The sequence below is a fragment of the Apodemus sylvaticus genome, chromosome 15 (genome assembly GCF_947179515.1).
Source record: "Apodemus sylvaticus chromosome 15, mApoSyl1.1, whole genome shotgun sequence".
Lineage (NCBI taxonomy): Eukaryota > Metazoa > Chordata > Mammalia > Rodentia > Muridae > Apodemus > Apodemus sylvaticus.
This window is the reverse complement of record NC_067486.1, coordinates 6,110,323-6,124,697: the sequence shown is the minus strand read 5'-3', so window position 1 is coordinate 6,124,697 and position 14,375 is coordinate 6,110,323. Positions and strand designations below refer to the sequence as shown.

Sequence of the window (14,375 nt, the reverse complement as noted above, 5' to 3'; positions counted from 1 at the left end):
CGGTTGTCCTGGCTAGCAAGCGGTTGTCCTGGCTGGCAAGCGGTTGTCCTGGCTGGCAAGCGGTTGTCCTGGGCCTACTGTTATGGTTCGCATATGTAAAAGGTCCTTCATTTCACCTTGTGGGGTAAAAGAGTGACCAATGAGGCAGGCTGTTGGAAAGATGAGACTCAGACTAGAACAAGGTGGGACGACCACGGGCATACCGGATGCCAGCAATGAGGGCACAGACGTCCCTTCTTCCCTGGTGCCCGGTGAAGCGCAGGGCGAGAGGCCCCCAGGAGCAGGATGGGCACTCATGCTTCGAGTAACTTTCCGTGCTACCTCACCGCTTCTCTGCATTTTATGCCTCTGGGGTCCTGGCCTTCACCTGCCCTTGCCTGAAGTTCTCCACCCTGCTGGAACCTTCTGCAAGGCACCAAAGCATCCAGCAGTGTGGGGTGGTGCCCTTCGGTTGGCCCCTCTCTGCAGGAGGGCGAGCCCGGTGTAGACTCGTGACTCACTCTTGGCTCGGGCCCACACAGTGCAGGCATTTCCAGGCATTTCTGTTTCCTCTTCCTATATCTTCTGACCTTTCGCCTAGCCCCAGAGAAACTGTACCGCTGTTTACTAGATCCTGAGAAAGTTGCGGTTCTTGCTGCTCAGGCTTCCGTGTCACCTAGGTCTTAGGCCTATTCCGCACCTGTGGACCCTTTTTTGGAAGACAGGGGTGTCACCACAGGTTAGAAGATATTCATTAGTTAGGAAAGGGAAGAGACAAACGTGTGATCTTAGACATTCAAGCTTAAGAGGAGAACTAAGTATTTTTCACAGTGGCTTAAAAAAAAAAAAGCTATGAAGGTTGATTTAGGAATATAAACATTGGGGCTGGAGAGTGTATTCAGGAGATGAGAGCGCTGGTTTATCTTCAGGTGGTTGAGGTTCAGTTCCCAGCACCCAGAGAGGGTAGGTCTCAACCACCTCCAGTTCCAAGGGATCTGACACCCTCTGCAGGTCTCCAAGAGCAACCATACATATGCCTTACACACACACACACACACGCACCAAAATACAAATCTTTAAATAAAGAACAGAGTCATTCCTATAATTAGATAACAATTAGAAAAAAAATGTACAGTGTGATTACAATGACAGAAATAAATGTACCCATAGTTAGGTCTTGAAGATCTAGAAAGCCAATACTGGCTATGCTCAGACGGTAGCATATTATTTTACTTTATTTTTTCATTTTGTTAATTTTTTGTAATGCAGTTGTATTAGTCTTACAACAGAAGAATGTACATAATAAAATAACAGTAAGCTCAAATGACAAAGCCTAGTTCAACTGGCCAGGTCTTTTCTGGGATTTCCAAGCTCAAGGTTGACCCTGTCCTGGCCTTAGCTTACCTCCTAGTCCCTTCAACTCAGGGTTTATCAGTCTATCAGAAGGCTTAGGGCAGGGCCACTTCAGGAACCAGGCCCCTTCCCTCGGGTGGGGCAGGCAGGCCCCTGCTTGGGATGTTGGCTCTTAAAATCCAAGGAAACAATTAAATCAAGACTTTATAGCTTTTTACTCAGTAAGAGAACAGGGAGGCTCCCAGACAGCACTGAAGGGCTGTTTCCCACAGTGTGCCCCTGAACCCAGGGTAGGGATTTTGAGGGTGTGAGCATCTGTTTCTCAAGGTCATTCTGGGATCAGCAGGCCACAAGGAAGCCATGGCATGGGGACTGGAGGTAAGTTAGAGTCAGATGGGCCAGATGATCCCATTTAGGAGATGAAGTGAAACAGACAGCCCTGGTTTTTACAGCTTGGTCTGTCTCCTTGTCTGTGCACAGAGAATACAGGGCCTCTCTTGGGCAAGTCCCCCCTGCCCCCATCTCCTTGCACAGAGGTAGGTGGACAGTTTATAGACTCTGGAATGATCCTTCACATGCATGGGTGAAGAAATACCTTTGCCTCAGGGATAATGGCAGAACGATCCTCAGGTCTCAGATGTGTGGATGTGAGGTTGCCTACATCTCTGGATGGTTTGAGAACAAAATCCTGGAATATCCCAAACCCCAGCCCTCATCCTTTATTTTATTTTCCCGACGAGCCCTTCCCAGAGGATGGGAGGGGCAGTGAATGAGAGCGCCCGACTATACCTGGGCACAGGTCCTTAGTGGTCCCGTCCACACCTCCTCTTAGGAAAGGATCAGATGTTGCTTATTGGAGTTAACTCTTCAGGTGGAGTTCTGGCTAGCAGAAGATAACAGTCCAGACAGAACCCCTTAAGTCTCATCTGCTGATTTCATTCCCACTCCAACCCCTAGAGTGTTGCTAAGTCTCCAGAGAAAAGTCTGTTTTCTCTAGCTGTGGAAAGAGCCAACATTTGGGAGAAGAGTTAGGCAGATGGAGCTGGAGAGATGGCTTAGCTGTAACATACTTGCCTTGCAAGCGTGAGGTCCCGAGACCCCAAAACCTACATAAAAACTACAGGACATGTGGCATACACTTGTAATCCCAGCACCTGAAGAGGGGAGGAATGGAGACAGCTGGATCTCTGGGCTTGCTGAACGGTCAGCCTAGCCGAGGCTATGCACCAACCTCAGGCTAGCAAGGGACCCTACGTCAAAAGCAATGAGCAGAGCTTGAAAATGACCACCAAAGTTGTCCTGTGACTTCCATATGCACAAACACACGTGTACAAGTGTGCCAGGACACACATGTATACCCAGGTACCCTCCCTCACCCTTACACACACACACACACACACAGACACACAGACACACACACAGACACACACACACACACACAAATGGGGGTTGATGATCTAAATTAATTCTTTTTTAACACGGGCCTCCACAGGGTCCCTTTGTGACACTAACAACAAGTGTCACTAAATGCATATAACAGGCAGGTGTCCTGGTGCTTTCCTTACATGGTGCACATGATATGTTCCAAGCCCGTGCCCTGGGTGTGTTACACATGAAGAAGCACAGAAGGACAAGCAGTTCCATTACTTACTTAGCCAAGATCACAGAATCATTGAATCTAGTCTGCCTTGCTTTCAGTCTCCAAGATCAACTGGGCTCCTCAGGGAAGGTCTTTCCTGGGAACCAGATACGTGCACCTCACCACTGTGTTCCTCCTCTGTGGAGGGGCCCACAGCAAGGGTCTGTCAGGAGATCACCACGGTAGTACCTCTCATATCTGTTCACTTCTCATTGGCTCACACGTTGCTACATCATCACAGATAGCAGAAAGGGAGTCTGGGAAATATAATCTGTGGTTGCGTGTGGTTATAAATCAAATCAAAACTTAGTAGAAGAAAAAGGGCGCTTGCTTTGGCAGCACATACTAAAATTGGAGCCACACGGAGATGCTTGGTGTGCCCCTGCCCAAGGATGACACCCAAATTTGTGAAGCATTTCATATTTTTAAAAGTTTACAAACAAACAAAAGAATCCACAATAGGAAGTAGTGGGCAGCTGTTTACTGTGGATTTTACAAGAATATCTTCTGCTAGATTTCTTAATGCTGCTGATTTCAGGAGTCCAGGTTTGCTGTGCCATGTTTTCAAAGACTGGTTCTAGTGAACCCAAAATGTTTAATCACTGTAAAATTGGATATTTAGGGGGTATGTCAAACTATGTCATACTTTACTATGACAAACTTTACTAAGTCAAACTTTAGTCATTTTTATTATTAATTAAAGAATAAAAAGGTGACTCATATTTTTGTACAGAAATCGTTAGATATCGATAAGATGCAGTTGGCGTGGTGGTATGTGCCTGTAAAATTCTGTCACTTAGGAAGTTGAAGCAGGGGGACTGTTGGTTTGGGTTAGCCTGGTAGTTTGAGCTAGCCTGGGAAACAATAGATTTCAATCAGCCTTGAGTACAGGAAAAAAAATAAGATGTGAGGTAAACACAAAGGCTTAGAAGGACTCAGGGTTTTTGAACATTTTAACTTTAACAATTTGAATATTTACCAGAACAAGTAAATGTAAACAGTCTTCTGCATCAACAAAGCCTCCCTTAGATATTGCAATTCCCCAAGTGACATGTGGAGGGCTGGCGCTCATTTGCTGTGCATGGGTATAACAGACTGCCTGAGGCTAGGCAGCTCATAAAACAGATTTAATGTTTCACTCTGTTGAAGATTCGTAAGTCCAAGATAAAGGAGTCAGGAAGGTGGGCTGTCTGGGAGGGTTTGGTCTCTGCTCCTGAAAACTGTGTCCTCAGGAGGGCAAGATGTGACATCCTTATAGGGTAGAAGGCAAAAGGGCCTAGCACAACACAGCCCTTGTGTGAAGCCATTTACAAAGAGCAGTGCAGGGCTGAGTGCTTGCCTAGCATGCAGGAGGACCTGCATTCAAAGCAGCAAAGTATCAACCAAGGGTGCTGGCGCCTGCAACTTCAGCACTTGAGAGGATGCTAAGTTTAAGTTCATTTTTTGTTCAAGGCTAGCATAGGCTACATGAGACCCTGTCTCTGAAACAACAAACAGCAGCAACAATAACAACAAAAACCAGAAGAAACTAAACCACCTAGTCCTATAAGGTGCCTAATGACCTACCTGCATCTTTAAAACTCAATCTAAATTTTGTAGAGGATGTATTCAAGCCACAGTAGAGCTTATGGTTTGGTTTCTCTTTTGACCAGAGAAGCCTGGTTAATACTTCATGAATTGACGTTGTAGTGACTATTCCTGGTTGTCAACTTGACTATATCTAGAATGAACTACAATCCAGAATTGGAAGGCTCACCTGTGATGCTCATCTGGAGGTTGAGAGATACACATTTCTGAACTGGATCTTGGTTTGGAGAGTTTGAGGCATAGTGGCTATGAATCCCAGAAGATTAAGACAGGAAGATCTCTGATCATCTGGGACAAAGCAAGTCCCAGATCCAGGCGTGGTGGCACACACCTTTAATCTGGGCACGCCTTCTGCTAGAGACCTAGATAGGACCTCGGAAAAAGAAAGTTTCACTCTCTTCTTCCCCTGCTTGCCTTGTGGCTCTGAAGAACTTCATTCACACCTGCTGCTGACCATTGTTGGGAGATGGACTACAGACTGTATGTCATCAACAAACTCCTTTATGATACAGAGACTACCCATACATTCTGTGACTCTAGAGAACCCTGATTAATACAAACATCTTCTTCTTAGTCTCCGTCTTCATCTTCTTTTCTCTCATCTTCATTATCTTTTCCTCTTCCTCCTCTTCCTCCTTCTCCTCTTCTTTTTCCTTCTTTGTTTTGAAACAGTGTCTGATATAACCCAGGCCAGTTTTAAATTTACTGTGTAACTGAAGGTGGACCTGATCTATTCATCCTCCTGCCCCCTACGCTCTGGTGCTGAGCCTTCAGGCACAGGCCAGCACATGGGGCTACATTTCTTGTTTTTGAGACAATTTGCTCTTACACCTGTTCTATGACCAAATTGTCTTCAAAGTCATGACCCTCCTGCCATAGCCTCTTGAATTCTGGGGAATGAGTCACCACTTTCAAGTCTACTTCATGTTCTTGTCTCAGCAGTTTAGGTCTTGAATGAACATGTTAAAAGAATACTCCACTGGACAGGATGGTGGGTGTCACTGTGAGGTTTTCCTCCATGGCTTTACCATTCTTTGATCAGGTTAACTTCCATTACTCTCACTTATCCTCCCTCTCTTCCATCCCACGACCCCCTGCTCTTTCCTAACAGTTCCCTTTTATAGTTTTAAAATTTAAATTCCACACCTGAAAGAGGAGTAACAACCTTCATCAGCTGTAACAGCCTTCACCAGGAGTAACAACCTTCATCAGCTGTAACAACCTTCATCAGCTGTAACAACCTTCATCAGCTGTAACAACCTTCACCAGGTATAACAGCCTTCATCAGCTGTAACAGCCTTCATCAGGTATAACAGCCTTCATCAGGTGTAACAGCCTTCATCAGCTGTAACAGCCTTCATCAGCTGTAACAGCCTTCATCAGCTGTAACAGCCTTCATCAGCTATAATGGCCTTCATCAGCTGTAATGGCCTTCATCAGCTGTAACACTGTAACAACCTTCCTGTGAGCAGTCCCACATATGTTAGACACCAATCTGGCTTCACACTATGTTAGGTTCATTCAGTGTATTAGTGACTTTTTGGTTGCTGTGATAAACACTGTAACCAAAATTGACTGATTAAAGAATTTCTGTTAGTTTAGGGAGAGGGGGGGAGGGAGGGAGGGAGGGAGGGAGGGAGAGAGAGAGAGAGAGAGAGAGAGAGAGAGAGAGAGAGAGAGAGAGAGTATAATAGTGGGGAGGCATGACTGACAGCTGGCTGCCAGAACAGAAGCTGAGAGATCATGGTCAAGGACAATCAGCAGCAGACAGAGCTAACTGGAAGTGCCACAAGGCTCTAAACTCACAATCTGCCCCCAGTGACATACTTCCTTCAGCAAGGCTGTACCTCCAAAGGCTTTATAGTCTCCCCAAACAGCTCCACCAATGGGGACCTAGTGTTTAAACACCTGAGCCCATGGGGGGCATTTCTCATTCCAACACTGCTCACCAACCTGAGCATTCAAACACCTGCTGGCAGAGCAGACGCCTGAGGAACATGAAGCCTAGGTGGAGCAGTGGAGTCGGAGGAACAGCATCGAGAGACCAGCGGGCATCTTCTCACATCCATCCTGTGGATCCTAGAAGGGACGCTAGGTGGTGGAGGAAGCACAGGTAATGGCAGCCTACAGATGAGGGGCCCTGGACCAGCTCAGTCAGACTCTTGCTGTGATGAAACACAATAACGAAAAACAAGTTGGAGAGGAAAGGGTTTATTTGACTCCACAGTTCATCACCAAAAGCAGTGAGGGCAGGAACTCAAGCAGGGCAGGAACCTACAGGCAGGGGTTGATACAGAAGCCAGGAAGGGATGCTGCTTATTGGCTTGCTCCCCATGGCTTGCTCAGCCTGCTTTCTTATAGAACCCAGGACCTGCAGCCTGGGGATGGTGCCCGGGGCTGAGCCAAAATGTGCTGGGTGCCCCCCCCCCACATCAATCACCAATTAAGAAAATGCCCTACAGGCTTGCCTAATCTTCCGAAGGCATCTTAATTAAGGTTCTCTCTCTCAAGTGACTTCAGCTCATGTCAAGTTGACATAAAACTATCCAGTACACTGACTCAATCTCTCAGAATTTTAGTGGGCTTTATTAGGGGGCAGTGGTTAAAATACAAAATGGCCTTAGCAGAATCATACACACTGCAGACAAAACTTCTGAGTAGTGCCTGCTGCTTGGGAAAATGTTTTGTAATTAGCTGGAAAAGCTGATGTTTTACATGCCATGACGGAACATTATAGGTCCAGGTCTTAACAAACACCACCCCCCCCACACACACATGCACATTTAGATTTGAGTCTAAAAGTCCAAGAATGTTCACGCCAGGGTTGTTTGTAATAATTATCTTCCCAGTAACTAACCTGTTGTCATCAACAGTAGAATTCATGCACAGTGCTTTGGTTGTACAATGCTGTATCAAGAGAGAAAATGAACTAGGGTCAACGGATGAAACTCATCAATCTAATGTTGTGGAAGAGAACAAGACAGACAACATTGGGAACAAGCAGGGACATGCTGTTGCTTAGCAACATGTATACAAAAGATAATGCTATGAAGAAAAGCAAGAAAAGGGTCAGGGGAGAGGTGGTATTTCTACAGAGGTGTGGAAAGGGTGATTAGTTAAAGCTTCTTCTTCTAAGTACATGTGCTTTGTGCAATTTCTGCTTATATGACATAGTTCATAGTAAAAAGGAAAAAAAAAAACCAACCAGGAATAGGCCAGATGAAGGGAAGGATGTATACTACAGACAGAAGGCAAAAGTCAGCAGGGAATGGTCATGCAGAGCTATAGGAGTGCCAACGGGGTGGACCAGTGAGCTGGTGTGGTAAGGAGTGGCCAGAGGAGAGGCCCAGAGAGAAGGAAGAGCTATATTAGTCCTACAGAGGAATCTGGACTTTATCCCGAGGGCAGTGGGGAATCACTGCCATGGATAGTCTATGGAGAAACAGAATCAGACATGCACATTTAGAAGAAGCCTTTGCCCACATCTTGGGAGATGTGTCTTTTTGTCCTGGAGTGATGTGTGGAGTCTTCAGAGTGTACCTACTGTGGGTGACCTTTCCCCAGAGCTCTGCCTGCACCTGAGAGGCTGGGAGCTCAGAGCTTACAGTTAAGTAGCACTGCCCCCAAAGCCTTTGGACCAATGCTCAGTTCCTGCTAGTGCAGTAGTTGTATCTGGGGGACTTGTCTCCATTTAATCACAGGATCATTAATGACAGGGTCAGATTCTCCTCTCTAACATCAGCCAGGCTAATGTTTGATTGAAGAGAAACTGCCATCCCTGATCCCAGACACCATTTCATTTACATTCTGGATATTTTTGGAGCAAAGGAGGAAAAACAATAAAGGATTTGAGGGTCTCACAACACCTGACAACTGCTGAAAGTTAACCCTGTGCAGGACCCATCTCAGAACCTAATAGTCTAATAATACTGCATGTGATGTTCAGCTTATTGCTAAAATGACTTGTTCCATCTGCAATATTAGAGTAACATCTGGTCAGTGCAAAGTTTTCTCAGTGCTATGGGCTGCTTTATGTAAGTCGGGAACTACATTCCCTAGATATATCCTGCATCCAGTCTCAGGCTCTCAGTTCCAGATGAATTATACTGAGAGGTACCATCTGATTAGCTCCCGATTAGCTTGTCATTTTAATTGTACCCAAGGGATTTTTTTTTTCCTGGTCGTCTAGATAGCTGCTGCTATTGCTGCTAATGGATTTATTTTTTAAAATATAAACAACCTAAACACACACACACACACACACACGCCCCTCCTCCATACATTATGCATTGAAATAGTGTAGATTAACAATACATTCTAAACTTAAAAACAAGAAAATCTTCCTTATATCTGCTTTTGAGGGGGTTTGGCTTGTGGTATCTTTTCCACTGCAAAAGAGTATATAATCATCTACCTCTCTTGCTCTCTGTTGGAATTTTGTCTCCTACATACATTAAAAACAGTATTTTCATTATTTTGAAGTGTGTGTGTGTGTGTGTGTGTGTGTGTGTGTGTGTGTGTGTGCATGTTCCTGCAGAGGCCAGAAGAGAGCATCAAATGCCCTGCTGCTGGAGTTGAAAGGAGGTGGGAGCTGTCTCATGTCCCTGCTGGGACTTGAACTCAGAACCCGTGGAAGAGCAGGAGTGTTATCAACCACTGAGCCATCTTTCCAACCTCCTACTTTTTCCTTTTTTTTTTTCAACAAATCTGTTGTCTTGTTCCATAATAAAAGGGAAGTCCAATAAAGTTTGAACTATTTACTCAGAACAGTCCTTACCCGGAGCCAATGTGCACTGAAGAGCTATTGGGCCTAATCTGATGCCTGGAAGATTGATTCCTATGACTAATCCTGTGTTCAGCCCAGCCCGAACATAACGTTCCCCTGCTCACGCTAGAGCCTCTTCCAGACAGCAGCTGCCAGCAGAGGTGGGATGGCCCTCCCAGGGAGGTGATTCTCGGACATTGACCTCACCAAGAAGTGTGGAAGAATCTTTACCTGGCAGAGTTAGGGCGGCCTGCTGGTGATCATCCTCGAAAGTTTAGACTACTGTAATTGAGGAGGCCACTGTGGCGTATCAGAAGGCTGTACTCTTGCTGTAAGGATTCAAGGGCGAAAATCAGTAGACCGAATTGTGAAACGAGCCCTGTGAATTAAGAGAGAGGCGAGGACATCTCCAAGACAGGTGTGGCCGGAGCCAAACGCCTCAAACATCTGACACATCCCGCGTGTTACAGATCGGATGGATCGGCTGTCCTAACGCTGTCTTCAGCCCCACACAGCCCGGGGAGTGCCCACTCTGCCTGCCACAACAGCTCAGCGCCGCTCTCTGCACTTGGCATGCGTGCAGGTTCCAGCCCTCGCCTGCCTCCTCTCTTCGCCTGCAGTCTTAGAGCTCCTTGTGCAGAGCAGCCCTGCCGTTCATTGCCCCTCTTCAGTCTCACGGCTCCCGGGCTCCCTGGGAGGGAGGGTCCTCCTAGAGGGTCCTTTGTTTAGCGCCCCCTGGAGCCTGGGCAGATGCGGTTTACTCTTCTCAGGCTTCCCACAGCTGCTGACCTGTCATCCGTTTGCTAAATCTAAAAAGTACTTCCAGAGCGTTCTGGTTCTGGCTCTGGTGGAGAGAAAGCCGCTTTGTCCCTCTAGCATTATTGACATTAAACATCAAGGACCCTTGTGGGCCGACGACAAGCTGTTGGGGGACACTTTACAACATTGTTAGCCATGAAAAACCAACTTGGCAAGTGGAGACAGCGGAAGTGTTTTGCCTTTTAAAACCATAGTTTAAAAAATGTATTAAGTATCTCTTCACTAGAAAGTGATATTGTAAGAACGTCTCTTAAAGAGAACATCCCATTGCTTTTTCAAGGAGAAAAGATGTATTTTTATCTCTTTAAAAGGTGTCGGCCTCTCTCTGTCGGTCTCTTTCTCTGTCTCTCGTGTGTGATCTCTCTCAATCTCTGTCTCTCATGTGCAATCTCTCTCTTGCATTCCCTCCTCCTCCCTCCCCCCTCTCTCTCTCAGGCCAGAGGTGTTAGATTCCCCTGGAGTGAGTCAAACCTGATACACACACATGCTGGGAATTGAACTTGGGTCCTCTGCAAATGCTCTTGACAGTTGAGCCATCTCTCCAGCCCCAATTTTCCTTTCTGTAACAGAAGAGGGTGAAGTTAGGGAAATTATACTTTGAAGACCTTAGCATTTTCTTGGTTTGTTGTAGCAGAGTCAACAGTTTGAAGCCCTTCTCCCTCAAAATGTACTTAATCAAAAATTTTAAAGCAACTTGGAAACTGGCAGATAAACAGGAGACGTTCAAAGTGCTCACCAAACTCTTCCTGAGAGCACGCACACATTCATCCGGACAGGCAGCGACCAGTCTGTGCTCGCTGAGAAGAAAGAATCCCAGGTAAGCAGGCATGGCTAACAGGGAAGGGTAGGGAAGAGGGCGTGACGGTTGCGTGCAGTGGTTTAGGAATGACCAGAGGGGTCACAGGTAATACAGTCAAAGGCAAAGCAAGCATGAAATGCTGCGGCCTAAACTGGTCCATTGACTAACAAACACAAATGTACATTGAGCTGCACACAGGGCAGGGACAAAGGACTGGCACACAGGGCTGGCACACAGGATAGGTACACTGGGAAGGCACACAGGGCAGGGACACAGGGCAGGTACATAGGGCAGGCACAAAGGGCTGGCACACAGGATAGGTACACTGGGAAGGCACACAGGGCAGGGACACAGGGCAGGGACATAGGGCAGGCACAAAGGGCTGGCACACAGGATAGGTACACTGGGAAGGCACACAGGGCAGGGACACAGGGCAGGTACACTGGGCTGGCACACAGGGCAGGCACACAGGGCAGGGACACTGGGCTGGCACACAGGGCAGGGACACTGGGCTGGCACACAGGGCAGGCACTCTTAGTGCTTTAAGTGTAGGTTGTGGGAACAGAGGGCTGTGGAACAATCCTAGTTCCCAGTGAGGAAAGATTTGGGAAAGTGCATACAGTGTGCTGTTAATGGAAACTCCTTTTTCTGAAGGGGAAGATGACAGGTGTGGAGTGTTGCGGTAACAGATTATAACATGGTTTAGTTCTAGCACATGATCATTTGTCCGTTAACTGAAAAAATTTCTATTTCTTTGTTTTCTTTTCATTTTTAATTATCTGCATGCCTCTCCATCTTTCTGTCTCTGTCTCATCTCTGTCTCTGTCTGTCTCTCTGAGCACAGGGCCGGAGATTCCCCCCTGAAACTGGAGTTATAAGGAGTTGCATAGGTTCTGGGCTTGTGAACACACTGGGTTCACCAGCAGAATGACTTCTATATGGCTTACCTCTTCCCAGTAACATTCAGAACTCGCTGCTTTGCATACAGGAGGATCCTTCACCCTTTAGATTAATCCTCTGATGGAAGGAAGGCGAGAGCAAGCTGGTAAGCAAAGGTATCTTTGTTTTCTTTGAGTTGTGCCAGCCCAGGCCTTTATGATTTGGGATAATTTACCTTGTTTCCCTAAGAGATTCTTTATCTATGGACAGGAACTCGCTTGTTTTATACACTTCCCACCACCCACCCGCAATGCCGCAGTAGACGGGATCCTGGCAGGGAAGAGCAACTCCAAGTTCCTCCCAGCCAAATCCCAATGCACTTGAATTACAGGAACTCAGGATGCGGCCCCCTCATGCCTTTAATACTAGTGACCAGGACACTGGCTGCCTCTGTTGGAGAATAGCCACATTCAGGGACAGGGAGGGGAAAGGGACTGGGAAGAGACCATCAAGATGGCAGCCAGAATCCTGGGAAGCTTCTCCTGGACAGGAGGTGAGGAAACCCTGTAGTGACAGTCTGGGTAGACACAGACGCAGGGGCAGAGTAGGTTTGGCTACTGTTGGAGAGATGTGGTTGGAAGGAAGGGGAGGAATGTGAAGTTGAGAGGGCAGCTGGGCTAAGAAAAGTGAAAACAGACCTGCAGGGGTTGGAGGGGAGCCGGGAGAAGGCTTCGGGAGAAGGGAGTTTAGGACAGTTGCTGGAGGGGCGACTACAGCCACTGGAATACTAACGACTGTACTAGAATCCAGCTAGGTTAAGTGTGCAAGTCCAGAATCCTGTCTGATCTGGGGCAAGTGATGGAAGCCCTGTTAGGCCTCATTTTCTTCCCGTGTAATGGTAGTAGTTAAGATCCCCATTTTTACGGTAAGGCATGAATATTAAAACATGCAAAACACTTCCTGACTCACAACGAATGCCAAAATGTTAGGTCTGCTAATGATGATGATAATGATGATGCTCAGCTCTCTTGAGAACTACGGTAGAAACCTCAGGGTCAAATCTCTCCTTACACAGTAATAAAAGACGAGACGGCAAAGTGATAAAGTTGACCAGAGAGCACCCTGGATCTCAGCTTCTGTCTTCATTCTCCTTACTACTCCTCACAAGATTTTACCTGAAAATTAGCCAAAATATTTGGCCAATAAAATCTTACATATCTACTGTATTAGCTTCCTCACCCCCAAGATCCTAAAAGATATATTTTTTTTAAGATCAATAAATTAAATACTATAGAAATGGCTTATCATTCCACATGCTTACCAAATAGTATATATAGTTTAGAATTATTTTGAAAAATTTTAATTAGCAGTCTAAGTTGAAAGATGCTAAATTTGCATCTGCATCAATTTAAAAAAAAATATGTACTTATATGTAAAATATGTAAGAACACTATAGCTGTCTTCAGACACACCAGAAGAGGGAGTCAGATCCCATTACGGATGGGGGTGAGCCACCATGTGGTTGCTGGGATTTGAACACAGGTCCTCTGGAAAGCAGTCAGTGCTCTTAACCGCATCATCGTCAATTTGAAGAATAAAATTAACCGAGCCATAGCCACTTATTTAAAACTCTGAAAAGGGAGGGGGACTTAGGATAGCTAATTTCTTTTTCACTTTAAGCAATGAGATGAGTCTGTAGGTGGCCAACAGCCTGGGAGGACTGTAGGGTGCTGCCTGCCCTGAGGTAGTGTTCAGTGGTGCTAATTTCCTCACCCCATTTGTCTAGTGAGCCTGGACTTTGCTCTTCCCTGGCTATCAGGGAAAACCTGTGGTGCTTCCAAGAGAAGGCAGTCCAGGCTGGTCAGCTCAGGGTGTTGCTTGGTGTTTGGTTTTCTCAGTCATGTGAGGCTCATATCTTCACATTCCTAAACTCGGCCATGGGATTGACATGGGAAGGACAGCTGAGTTGGGATGTCAGATCTGGAACTCACTTCTCAAAGTCCAGAAATTCTTTCTTCCTTCTGTTTCTTTGTAGCATGCTGCGTAAAAACAAAAATAAACCAACCAACCACTACCACCACCACAACAAAAAAACCCAACAACAACCAAAACAAAAAACCCCAACCAATCAGTAGGTGGGTTGGTAGTTTGAAGGGCACAGGTTATGGACAAGAGAAAGGAAAATGTTAAAAAACCCTGGTGTTGTAGGTTGTATTCAAAACCATAATCTTTTGTGGAGACTGGTCTGAGGAGGAGATGACAAAGATACTTTCCCTTTGTGCTTTACAAAGATATCTAATGCCACTGAGTAAGACCAGCATTTTGGCCTGTAAGATGGGGCATGGGGTGAGGTTCATAAGTGTAGGCAGTGAAACTATTCTTCAGACATTCTGGACACAATTTTTCTTTCTACGTGTTTGTGTATGACCTTGGACTAATTAAATTATCCTTGCATGTTTATGTTTGCTAATACCTAAAATAGGATGTGTAGTACGATTTGCTTCACAGAGCTAATGTGAGAACAACAGCCTCAGTGTCGTGCATGATGCAGACAG

The 14,375-nt window shown here is 46.1% G+C and overlaps 1 protein-coding gene and 1 non-coding gene across 2 annotated transcripts in view; both read left to right on the top strand.

The window, feature by feature from the left end:
- Positions 1-3,296: 3,296 nt before the first annotated feature.
- LOC127666449 (U6 spliceosomal RNA) lies at positions 3,297-3,398 on the top strand. The gene has a single exon (XR_007973642.1). It is a non-coding gene; the product is annotated as a U6 spliceosomal RNA (small nuclear RNA).
- Positions 3,399-12,333: 8,935 nt separating this feature from the next.
- Mrps6 (mitochondrial ribosomal protein S6) overlaps positions 12,334-14,375 on the top strand; it is a 57,336-nt gene continuing 55,294 nt past the window's right edge. Inside the window, exon 1 of the mRNA XM_052159093.1 lies at positions 12,334-12,373. Coding sequence (XP_052015053.1) covers positions 12,334-12,373 — 40 coding nt within the window. The remainder of the gene's footprint in view (positions 12,374-14,375) is intronic.